This window comes from Cetorhinus maximus, chromosome 18, assembly GCF_964194155.1.
Source record: "Cetorhinus maximus chromosome 18, sCetMax3.hap1.1, whole genome shotgun sequence".
NCBI classification, from domain to species: domain Eukaryota; kingdom Metazoa; phylum Chordata; class Chondrichthyes; order Lamniformes; family Cetorhinidae; genus Cetorhinus; species Cetorhinus maximus.
In genome coordinates, this window is record NC_135896.1 from 43,485,712 (window position 1) to 43,499,125 (window position 13,414).

At 39.7% G+C, this 13,414-nt stretch overlaps 1 protein-coding gene across 2 annotated transcripts in view; it reads right to left on the reverse strand.

Annotated features, from left to right (window-relative positions):
• Positions 1 to 13,414, reverse strand: part of cdkl1 (cyclin dependent kinase like 1 (CDC2 related kinase)) — a 59,080-nt gene that overhangs the window by 5,209 nt on the left and 40,457 nt on the right. For both annotated transcript variants that reach the window (XM_078562554.1, XM_078562553.1), the window contains exons 6-7: positions 8,106 to 8,188; positions 3,665 to 3,721 (exon numbers count right to left, since the gene is read on the reverse strand). In XM_078562554.1, the coding sequence (XP_078418680.1) occupies positions 3,665 to 3,721; positions 8,106 to 8,188 (140 nt within the window). The remainder of the gene's footprint in view (positions 1 to 3,664; positions 3,722 to 8,105; positions 8,189 to 13,414) is intronic.

Genomic DNA, 13,414 nt, shown 5'->3' on the forward strand with positions numbered 1-13,414 from the left:
AGTATGAAAACAGACAGAGCTTTAAAAGTATATAAAAAGGAAGCAATTATTGGTCTCTTAATGAGACTGATGAATTAGTGATGGGAAACAATAAAATGTTAGAGGCATTCCAATAGGAGTAGAAAATCAGGGATGAAAGGGAGGGAGGAACTTCAAACAATCATCACTGGAGAGAAAGTACTAGGCAAAAAAATGGGACTTGGGCTGAGAAGTGCCCTGGACCTGATGGCCTACATTCTAGGATCTTAAAAGATGTAAAATGCCCATGCATTGATTATTGTATATTATAGGCCCAGGAAGGTTACACTGAGTGTACAGCATTGAACCAGGCCACTGGACCCACATGTTCCACAGAATCATTGAATGGTTACAGTACAGGAGGACATTCATCCCATCAAATCCATGTTAGCTCACAGCAAGAGCAATTTAACCAGTTCCACTCCTTCACCCTTTCCCTGTAGCACCTTTTTCCACCTTCAGGTGCGCCTTTAGGTGAAGGTGTTCAGGAAGACCATCACAGCCTGAAAAACAACTGTTCACCACTACTCTGACTTCTGTAAAAAAAAATATTTTAGAGTAGTTAGGGAGAAACTGTTCCCACTTGTGATTGGATCGAGAACGAGAGGGCACAAATTTAAAGTAATTGGTAAATGAAACAAAAGTGACATGAGGAAAAACTCTTTCACACAGTGAGTGGTTAAGGTCTGCAATGCACTGTCTGAGAGTGTGGTGCAGGCAGATTCAATTGAAGCATTCAAAAGGGAATTAAACATCTAAGAAGGAAGAATGCGTAGGGTTATGGTGTGAAAGCGGGAGAATGGCACTAAATGAATTGTTCATTCGGAGAGCCAGTGCAGATATGATGGGCCAAATGGCCTCCTTATGCACTAACATTTCTGTAATTCTGAGGTGCTTATTCAATTCCTTTTTTAAAGCCATGATTGACCCTGCCTCCAGCACATTCTCAGGCAGTGCATTCCAGATCGTAACCATCGATTCTGTCAAAATGTATTTCCCCATGTCTCCTTTGGTTCTTTTGCCAAACACCTTAAATGTGTGTCCTCTGGTTCTCGATCCTTGCCAATGCGAACAATTTCTCACTATTCTGTCTCGACTAAATATTTTTAACGCTTCTTTCAAATTTTGTCTCTACTTTCTCTGCTCTAAGCACAACTACTACAGCTTCTTTATCCACCCAACTGAACTCCTTCATCCCTGGAACCATTCTTGTAAATCTCTGAACCCCCTCTAAAGCCTTCACATCCTTTCTGCAGTACTGTGCCTTGAATTGGGCACAAGATTACAGTTGAGGCCGAACTAGTGTTTTATAACATTTCACCATAAATTTCCTTGTTTCTGACTCCATGCCTCTATTTATAAACCCTGGACCCCATATGTATTTTCAACTGTTTTCAGAACCTCCACTGCCACCTTCAATGATTTGTGTATATGTACCTCAAGGGGTCTCTTTCTGCACCCCCTTCAGAGTTGTACCCTTTATGTTATATTGCCTTTCCTCCCTCTTCCATTGTATCACTTTGCACTTCTTGACATTAAATTTAACTTGCCATATGTCTGCCCATTCCACCAGCCTATCTATGAATTCTTGAAGCCAGTCACTATTCTCCTTGCAGGTCATTATACTTCCAAGTTTAGTTTCATCTGCATGTTTTGATATTGTGCCCTATACACCCAAGTCCAACTCATTAATATGTATCCAGGGAAGCAGTAGGAGAGCACTGGGGAACACCATTACAGTCCGAAAAGCAATCATTCACTACTACCCTGTTTTCTGTCACTAAATCAATTTCGCATCCATGTTGCCACTGCCCTTGTTATTCCATGGGCTTCAACTTTGCTGGCAAGCTATTATTTGACACTTTATCAAATGCCTTTTGGAAGTCCATATACACATCAACCCCATTACCCTCATCAACTCCCACCCTATCAGCATAGTATCTATTCCTTTCTCCCTGATGTACCTATCTAGCTTCCCTTTAAATGCTTCTGTGCTATTTGCCTCCAATACTCCTTATGTTAGTACCACATTCTTACCACTCTTAGGATAAATAATTTTCTCTTGGATTTATTTGTTACTATTTTATACTTACAACCTTTAGTTTAGACTCCCCTACAAGTGGAAACTATTTCTTTATGTTACCCTATCAAACCCTTTCATTATCCTAAAGATTGGTCATCAGGTCATCCTTCAGTGAAGAGAGACTCCCAGTCAGTTCATTGTTTTCTGATATGTATAACTTCTTGTTATTATCCTTGGTGATGTGTTTTTCTCCTACCTTCTCCAATGCTTCTATATTATATTTATAATATGGAGACCAGAAATGTTTGCAGTACTCAAGTGTGTTCTGACAACGGTCCAACACAAGTTTAACATAACTACTCTGCTTTTCAGTCTGTCCCTCCAGAAATGAACTCCAGTGCTTGGTTTGTATTTTTTGGTTAAGCCTGATTAAAAATGCTTTATTACTTTAGTGATTTGTGTATCTGTACCCCATAAATACCTTTGCTCCTCCACCCCATTCATGTTCTTATTATCCAAATAGTATGTGATCTCCTTATTCTTCCCACCAAAATGTACCACCATACACTTAACTACTTTGAAGTTCATTTGCCAATTCTGCAACCTTATTAATGGCTTTACTTTGTCACATTCTAACAATGTCATGCCCGTCTTATTTGTTTCCCTGGTAAATACTGAGACAAAGTAACTATTCAGTATTTTTGCCATTTTTCTGTCATTGTGAATTAGTGGTTCTATCCTTAATCAGATTTTTCTTTATTTATAGGTCTGTAAAGCACTTTGTTATTTCTTTTTCCTATTCTTTGATAATAGTTCCTTTTTGAATTTCAATTTTTCTTTTGATTTCTTTCCTAAAGCTTTATATTCTCTTTTATCATCCTTTCTTTTATGCCTATGTACTTGGTATATGCCTTTTATAGTTTCAATGTTTCCTTTATCTCTATTCATTCATGGTGTTTCATTATTGGCCAGCTAGTTTTTTTTAATATACAATAATGGAATATATTTTTCCTGATACAAAAGAAGAATACTGCAGATGCTGCAAATTTGAAATAAAAACAAAAAATGCTGGAAATACTCAGCAGCTCAAGCAGCATCTGTGGAGAGAAAAAGAGTTAATGTTATCGACCTGGAATGTTAACTCTGTTCCTCTCCACAGATGCTGTTTGACTTCCTGCGTATTTCCAGCATTTTTTGTATTTATATTTTTCCTGAACTCCCTTGATCGTTATTTTAAATTTTTAATACTCCTATTCGATCTTGTCTGACAAAATCTTTACCTTCTCTGGTTCTATTTTCTCCCTCCCAATCTGTTACTTTGATTTCTGCCTTACTAATGCCTTTCTGAATCACTTTGAACATTATGTTAGGATTGCTATAACAAAACAGATTTCTAAACATGTATAGCTTTTATACTCAAAACCTATGGAGCCATCAAATCAAGAGTTCCATGAATGCACGTGATGAGCTTTAGCAGTTTGAAACATATTCTTAGGAAGGAATGTTAGAAATAAATCACTTTTTAATCATTAATGCAAGCATTCTCAGAGTATAAACCACTCTCTACTACTGCATGTATAACAATACTTGGTAATTAATGTGCAAGCCACAAACAGCACTCACCTTCATAAATCCAAGAGCATGTTGGGAAATATTTGCAAACTTCATTTCCAAAGATTCCTGTACAGAAAATAAATTTCAGTTATACCAATATACTGCCCAAAAAACACAAAACAAATTGAATTTTTGAAAGTTACCTTTCATTAAGAAACAAATTTAGTAAACAGGTGAAGTAGTAGTAATCGGCGCTCTAACTGCAAATGTTAAGTTTCACAACAAAATAGTTGTTTTTCATCATGTTTTCTCTCTATTATCTTTAAGTGGCTTTTGCAAAATATATCCCACCAACCAACAATTTCACTGATTGGCCAGCAGAATGCATAATCCAATCCAAGTTGAATAGGAGTTTAATACCTCTGCTTCTAACTTGCCTTAATTTCAGTAATAATTGCCAAAATTATATATTAGTTTATTAATTATAGGCAATAGGTATGTAACTAGTGTTCATGAGGCACACATATAAGGCTTCCTTCAGTGTTCCTGGTTCCGTAGAGATTACTATATGTGCCAATTCCTATCCTATAGCTAAAATGGCAACAAAGGACTGATTGTCTCAATATCCACTGTCACTGAGAAAAGGCTGAAATTAATTTATATACAATTGCTGACACTTCACGCAGCAACTTACACCACTGGCTTAGAATAGAAACGTCAACATCTTTTGACTAAGAGTCAAATACTTAAATTACTTGTGAGTATCATTTCAATTGTCATGATAACTGTATGTATATATCCATCTGACGGTATAACGAGAGAGATCAATTACATGAGAAAGATAAACTGAAATAGTCATCAAAATTCAATGGTAAATAAGTTTTACAATGCACCTGTAGTTTATATTAATTTCATTGTGGGACCAATTCTGTCAATGTTCATCTTCAAGAACAAGATCAGGTCAACTCTTGTTGTTTCCTTGTTGCTCTCTATATTGCACTGCAACTGCACAGGTTAGCTCATTTACCCTAGCTCAACAGGTGTACTGCACTATGATGATCTCCATCTATGGCTAAGGAGGTAAACTTTTGGGCCAGCATGGTGTCAGAGTTCATTAATCTAAGATTTACATTTGAGGGAATCTGTGTTTAAGCTTGATATCAACATTTGTGCCACACAAGTGCTGGGCAATGACCATCTCCAACAAGACAGAATATGACCATCTCCAACAAGACAGAATATGACTATCTCCAACAAAACAGAATCTAAACATTGCCCCTTGACATTCAGTGGCATCACCATTGCTGAATCCCTCACCATCAACATCCTGGGAGTTACCATTGACTAGAAATTCAACTGGACCAGTCATAGGTCAGAGGCTGGTAGTTCTGCGTCGAGTAACTCATCTTCTTAGTCCCCAAAGTCTGTCCAGCATCTACAAGACACAAGTCAGGAGTGTGATGGAATACCCCCCACTTGCCTGGATGAGTGCATCTCCAACAACACTCAAAAAGCTTGACACAATCCAGGACAAAGGAACCCATTTGATTGTCACCCCATTCACCACCTTAAACATTCAATCCCTCCACCACTAAGGCACAGTGGCAACAGTGTGTACCAGATACAAAATGCACTGCAGTAACTCACCAAGGCACCTTTAGCAGCACTTCTAAACCTGTAACCTTTACCACCTAGAAGGACAAGGGTAGCAGAGGCATGAGAACACCACCATCTGTAAGTTCCCGTCCAAGCCTCTTATCCTGACTTGGATCCATATCACTGTCCCTTTACTGTCGCTGGATCAAAATTCCAGGATTTGACCCAGCAACAGTGAAGGAATGGCAATATATTTCCAAGTCAGGATGGTGAGTAGCTTGGAGGTGAACTACCAGGTGGTGGTGTTCCCATTTGTCTGCTACCCTTGTCCTTCTAGATGGCAGTGGTCATGGGTTTGGAAGGTGATTTCTAAGGAGGCTTAGTGAGTTCCTGCAGTGCATCTTGTAAATGGTACAGACTGCTGCCACAGTGCATCAGTGGGATGGAGGGAGTGAATGTTTGTGGATGGGGTGCCATCAAGCGGGCTGCATTGTCCTGGATGATATCCAAGCTTCTTGAGTGTTGTTGGAGCTGCGCTCATCCAGGCAAGTGGAGAGTATTCCATCACACTCCTGACTTGCGCCTTGTAGACAGTAGATAGGCTTTGGGAAGTCAGGAGGTGAGTTACTCGCTGCAGGATTCCCAGCCTCTGACCTGTTCTTGTAGCCACAGTATTTATATGACTACTCCAGTTCAGTTTCTGGTTAATGGTAACCCCCAGGATGTTTATGGTGATTCAGCAATGGTAATACCATTGAATGTTAAGGGACAATGGTCATTAAAAACAAAAAACTACTGCAGATGCTGGAAATCCAAAACAAAACCAGAATTACCTGGAAAAACTCAGTAGGTCTGGCAGCATCGGCGGAGAAGAAAAGAATTGACGTTTCGCGTCCTCATGACCCTTCAGCAGAACTGAGTCAAGTTAGGAGAGGGGTGAAATATAAGCTGGTTTAAGGCGGGGGGGAGAGAAGTTGGTGGGGGGGTGGTTGTAGGGACAAACAAGCAGTGATAGGAGCAGATAATCAAAAGATGTCACATACAAAGGAACAAAGACGTGTGAAAGGTGGTGATATTATCTAAGAGAATGTGCTAATTAAGAATGGATGGCAGGACACTCGAGGTACAGCTCTAGTGGGGGTGGGGTGGAAAGACTGACAGGGCATTACAGTTATAGATTTAAAAATAATGGAAATAGGTAGGAAAAGAAAAATCTATATAAATTATTGGAAAAAACAAAAGGGAGGGGGAAGAAACGGAAAGCCCCACCCCCTTTCCGTTTCTTCCCCCTCCCTTTTGTTTTTTCCAATAAGTTATATAGATTTTTCTTTTCCCACCTATTTCCATTAATTTTAAATCTATAACTGTAATGCCCTGTCAGTCTTTCCACCCCACCCCCACTAGAGCTGTACCTCGAGTGTCCTGCCATCCATTCTTAATTAGCACATTCTCTTAGATAATATCACCACCTTTCACACATCTTTGTTCCTTTGTCTGTGACATCTTTTGATTATCTGCTCCTATCACTGTTTGCTTGTCCCTACAACCAACGCCCCCTCCAACTTCTCTTCCCCCACCCCCCACCTTAAACCAGCTTATATTTCACCCCTCTCCTAACTTGGCTCAGTTCTGCTGAAGGGTCATGAAGACTCGAAACGTCAACTCTTTTCTTCTCCGCCGATGCTGCCAGACCTGCTGAGTTTTTCCAGGTAATTCTGTTTTTGTTGTTGACAATGGTCATTGCCTGGCACTTGTGTGGTGTGAGCGTTTCTTGCCACTAGTCAGCCCAAACCTGGATACTGTCCAGGTCTTGCTGCATTTGGATGTGGCCTGCTTCAGTATCTGAGGAGTCATGAATGTTGCTGAACATTGTGCAATCCTCAGCGAACATCCCCACTTCTGGCCTTATGATGGAAGGAAGGTCATTGGTGAAGCAGCTGAAAATGGTTGGGCCTAGGAGACTACCCTGAGGAACTGCTGCAGTGATATCTTGGAACTGAGAAGATTGACCTCCAATAACCACAACCATCCTCCTTTGTGCTAGATGTAGTTTCAACCAGGGGAGAGTTTTCCCCCGATGCACATTGACTCCAGTTTTGTTAGGGCTCCTCGATGCCACATGTCAAATACTGACTTGATGTCAAGGGGAGTCACTCTCACCTCATCTCTGGAATTCAGCTCTTTTGTTCATGTTTTAACCCAGGTTGATATGATTGTGTATTCTACTTTAGGAAGTTTTATTAACATTTTCAAAATTAATTTGCAATATGGATATGGCTGTCCAACTAAATGTATTGGATTAGACCATCCACCTGCCCCTGCCTATTTTTTAGCAGATCTAAGGGAGGAAAGGTTAGAAAATGCACAGGGCTGTGCTCTGCTGTATACTCAACTCTTTGCACTTCCAGTCCAATTTCCAAATGCTGGACAGTATATATGAGCTCACCTGTATGTGGCAATTGTACTTCCACCATTTGAAAGCTAAACACAATAGACTGCCAATAGACACAAGGATCCAGTGTTCAAACATCAACTGAGCTGAATTATTTTTCTGTTCAGAGCAAAGCTTGTACAGGAAGTAAATAAAATGTTGTCATTTTAATGACAGCATGGAAGCCACTGCCGCTCCGATCTAAAATCAGCATCTAATAATAGGCATCTAAAATCCTCAAACGCAAACTCTGCCTCATCTTTGGCAGAAATCCAAGAGGAGGCAGGAGAGCCTGCCATTTATATTTAAATGAGTCAAGGGTGTATTTCTATGGTAGAGAGATGTGCCCCAATCAAAGGAACTGGAAAGTCTACGGTATTGAATAAAAAAATTCAGGTTCCAACTTTCAAACTGTGAATAACCCATTTGCATTAAATGTTACATTTCCAACGACTACTTTCCCAGATTAATACAATGCCATACCACATTATCTGGCACCGGTATGCTCACTCCACTAAAGAACTGGTTTGAACTGAAGACTTGTTGATGGCGAGGAATCAAATCACCTGTAGACAAACAAGATGCAATAGTAATCACTAAATCCTTAATGAATGTATTAAAATTACAATCTGTCAGTGAGTGAATGAAGTCGCACTGAACAATGCAAATAATCTAAAAACATGTTGTGCTGCTTAGATACAATGTGAAACTGACAGTTCAATCTCCAAGTTATCACAATCCAACAATTAACTCGGAATGAACTCTTAGTCAATGTTTGCTTAACCGTTAAATTCAAAGAGAAAGAAAGCCAATCTGACCTGTGTTTAATCCAAGCATGCAATTCCAGAGAGCAAAGCAATTAAGCATTGTGACTTTAAAATGACACACTCACTTTGGCAACAGAATAATATATTTGTGTTTAATGCTCCTGAATTTATAAGGAACTGCACCCTGTGACATACATTTGCAATGCCATGACAGCCCCATCAGTAAATATAATCAATCTCTTGTGGCTTTAAACATAAGGAATGATAAACAAATATAGTCTTCAGGTAAACATAAGAAATAGGAGCACGAGTCGGCCATTCGGCTCCTCAAGCCTGCCCCGCCATTCAATAAGATCATGGCTGATCTGCCCCAGGCCTCAACTCTTCTTTCGTGCCAGCTCCCCATAGCCCTCAACTCCCCGATGTTTCAAAAATCTATCTACCTCCTCTTTAAATACTTTCAGTGATGTAGCCTCCACAACTCTCTGAGGTGAAGTGGAGCTGAGTCCCAACTTTGGAAGTACTATATCCAATCCTTATTTTTATATTTGCATTATAAATTCCCCACTGAGGAAGAAGGTATAATTACCAATGAATAAGCTTAAATAGACATTTTGTTTTGTAAATACAGACATATGGAATTATGATAGAAGTATTTGGTGGAAAGTATGTGTATATTATAAAAATAGATTGCGGACACCAGTAATACATGGAGGAAACAGCTACATTGCATTTCAGAAATCTAGTTACCAGAAGGCACTGCTTTACAAACATAATTGATCAAAACAATTAAATCACAGCTTTAACCTAAAGTCTAACACTGATATTCAAATGTGATAATATTGCCTGTTCCACAATTATTCCTTGCTGTTCTTACTATGCAGTATTTTTGTTAAGAAATAATGCAATTAATGAAAAAATTAAATGTTAATTAGCATTAACAAGCAAATAATTGGCATTATACAGCTTGAAATAAAAAGTTAGAAGTATGGCTGCTCTATTGAATTGTTGCCCATAAGCCTAGTGTAAATAAGACAGCTGTGACTTTCTGAGAGTTGGAAAGCAGCCAAATTCGCCACCTGCTTTTTCAGACATCAGAAGATGGTCCGAGGTCACTCTTAGATTTGATAACAAATGTGTTTTCTTGAAAATACAAAGCATCATGGAAGCCTATTTTTAGCTCAGCTCAATTTTTTATTAAATAGACATATGGCTAGCAGACACAGCAGTCAATTGAATCAGACTTACTGTCTGATTCCCTAGAACTGAGATGGAGACACTTCAAAATCCAATATATAATCATATTGGATTGAGAGTATAATCTTTGTTAATCAATATTTGTTTGATTATCCAAAAACAAAACAGCTGACTACAGTGGAATTAAAAATCGTATGTATGTTAAGTAGAAATTGCATGTTATAGCTTTATTTACCAAATATGCCATTATAAGATCCTCATTTATAAGCCCTAATCTATAGTTGGCTTCAATAGAAAACAAGTATTAATGAAGCATCCATGGTGTTGTAGTCTCAAATCTATATTATTTCAAGGACCCAGCCATATCACAGAAACATAGAAAATAGGAGCAGAAGTAAGCCATTCGGCCCTTCGAGCCTGCTCCGTCATTCATTATGATCAAGGCTGATCATCCAGCTCAATAGCCTGCTCCCGTTTTCTCCCCACATCCTTTGATCCCTTTCAGCCCAAGAGCTATATGTAACCCCTCCTTGAAAACATACAATGTTTTGGCCTCAACTACTTTCTGTGGTAGCGAATTCCACAGGCTCACCACTCTCTGGGTGAAGATATTTCTCCTCATCTCAGTCCTAAATGGTCTATCCCGTATCCTCAGACTGTGACTCCTGGTTCTGGACTCCCCCAGCATTGGGAACATACTTCCTGCATCTAACCTGTCTAGCCCTGTTAGAATTTTATAGGTTTCTATGAGATCCCCCCTCATTCTTCTGAACTCCAGCAAATATAATCCTAACCGACTCAATCTCTCCTCATATGTCAGTCCTGCCATCCCAGGAATCAGTCTAGTAAACCTTCGCTGCACTCCCTCTATAGCAAGAACATCCTTCCTCAGATAAGGAGACCAAAACTGCACACAATATTCCAAGTGTGGTCTCACCAACGCCCTGTATAATTGTAGCAAGGCATCCCTGCTCCTGTACTCGAATCCTCTCGCTATGAAGGCCAACATACCATTTGCCTTCTTTACCACCTGCTGCACCTGCATGCTTATCATCATACCACTTTAGGAATCTAAGTTAATCCTAAGGGCTGGTATTGGGAAACTTTAAAAGTTTGGTCTGCTAAGACATGCTTCAATGTATGTTCCATCATAAGATAAATTTGTTAGGTTAGAAACTCCTGGAGGTGTGGGGGGAGGACCTTTTATTTGAGGACCCAGTCTAGAGTCACTCTGGAGACTATGGTCCTTTAATACTTGGAAATTTCTTTCAGTTGAGATTCTAAGCTAGCAATATGTTCGAGGAAATAGGCTTACCTTGCCAAGGGGTAAAGATAGTGGAACTATTAACATTTTAACTAACAGTGATAGTGATGGCTTTAGCTTTCTTCATAATAATCTTAGAAATACCTAAAGACATTAGTACAGGCAACTATCTTCTGGAATATAATTTTTCTTCAGCTGTTAAATTACTTAATATGTTGTGAGTAACAAAATGGAGCTCAATGCAAGCCCATTAACACTCACCACTATGGAATGTCACAACTGCAAATTAGAGTCCTGCACTTTTCAGCTTCTAACCCAAATGTCACTGAGCAGAGATCGCAAGGTCTCCCAAAGAAGTTTGTAGAGATTGGGGGAAAGGAGTGAGCATCAAGGTGGAAAGAACAATTATCTGAAGGAAAAGATGCATCTAGACAGTTTTGGTGTCTTTTTTTTAAAAAGGGCACTGTTGGAACCACAGAGTAAAATCACATGCACACCATTTGGCAATTAACCTGTCCTCAAAGTTTTTTTTATATTTGTTCATGGGATGTGGATGCTGCTGGCTAGGCCAGCATTTATTGCTCGTCCCTAATTGCCCTTGAGAAAGTAGTGGTGTGCTACCTTATTGAACCGCAGCAGTCCATGTGTTATAGGAGCATCCAAGGTGCTATTAGAAAGGGAGTTCCAGGATTTTGACCTAGTGACAGTGAAGGAACAGAGATATAGTTCCATGTCAGGATGGTGTGTGGCTTGGAGGGGAACTTGCAGGTGGTGGTGTTCCCATGCATCTGCTGCTTTTGTTCCTCTATGTGATTCCAGTTTTAGGGTGTTTAGGCCTGCATGGATTAATATGGGGCCAGGGAAACAGTACTGCCCACATGATGATGTAAAGGGAGTCACATGACTAGTAGTAGTCTGGTCACAGTCTGAATGATAATAGCTCATAACTTGGACTGAAGAAGCCTACTGTCTTATATATCTGTACATAGTTATGTTCTAAAATAAATATTTACTGTTTGGACTCCATGCCCCAGAACCTCTTCCTTAGACAACCACAACTACATACAACATGGTGGCAGCAGGTGAAGGATCCCGAAATCTCTAAAAATAAAAATTGAAAAATCTGCATCGAGACCTGAAAAAAAAACACATCAAAACAGAAGACTTCAACGAAACAGCTGGAAATCACCAGAAAAGCTCCATAACAGTCATGGAGGCTGGGAGGCAGAGAAGAAATCAACTGTGCAGCTCAAGGAGGACTCCACCGTAGCACATGGATGTTCTTTGAAAATCTCAGTCAAAAAGAAGTCAAAGAACATTGTGACCATCAAGGAAGGGTGAACAAACTTTAAAAAGGCTTAAAAAAAAGCTTCTAACCAAGGTGCAGAAACAGGCAGCACTGGGAGACAGTTCATTTTTTAGTGCATGGCTTAAAACATGTCACAGCCCAGGTCCAGAATCGGCGCCATAACACGTGGCAACCGTGTGGTGAAAAAAAGAGAAAAAAATGGCTACTAAATTCAATCCTCTAGCGACAGCAAAGCAACTAACTGGCCTTAATGATTGTTTTAACGATTTTTCCTGAGATTTGGGGAAGGTTTGAAACAGTTCAGTAACCACGGTGGGTATCCGAAAAATCCTGATGAGCATGGGAAAACTTGATTGCTGCAGCACCATTTAAAAAATTTAAAGCATGCCTCTCCTGAACGGAAAACAGTGATGGATTCAAATTTACTTTGGTAGAACGATTTGGGTGGATGGAAGGGCCAGACCAGACACAGAATTGAGCATCATGGAGGAGGAGATTTTTAAGATACAAAATTGCATCAGAAATAAATAGTAAATCAGAGGCTGAGCAGGTTGATACATTTTTGCATTCAATTAGTGCAATCACTGACGATGTGATAGCCAGACAAGGCATTAATGAATCAACTGCCAAATTTGAAGATGTCATAAAATCCTCTAACAGTTACTTTAACATAAGAGTTGCAACATTTTAGAAAGAGCAAAGTTTAATAGGAGTGTCCAAAAGTCTGGACACCTTTATCAATGATTTGTATTGGTTGGCTGAAGGCTGTGAATATGGTGATCTTAAGTCTGAGCCAATATGAGACCGCTCTGTAGTTGGGGCAACTGATGATACCCTTTCTGACCTGCTTCAATCCAAAGAAGATTTACCTTTGGAGAAGGTGATACAGATTGTTAGACAATCTGAAGTCCATCTGCAAAATAGAATCATATTAAGAGGGTAAGATAAACCCTGGTACAGGACACCCACAATGATGGTACAGCTCATAAAACAATGAAATGCAGAAGACACTCCAGGGCAAAGAAGACTGTATGTAGTTAAAAATAAAGATAGCAGTAAACCATGCCAGCACTGTGGCACCAAAAAGCCTCACAGGTGCGAACAGTGTCCTGCAAGCACGGCAGAATACTTCCACTGTAAAAGGCTGGGACCCTTTGCAAAAATGTGCAGATCAAAAACCTCTAAACATAAAGAGGGTCACCAGCAAATCTTCACACAAAAAACCGTCAATGAAATAGAAGAGTCACACCAAGAC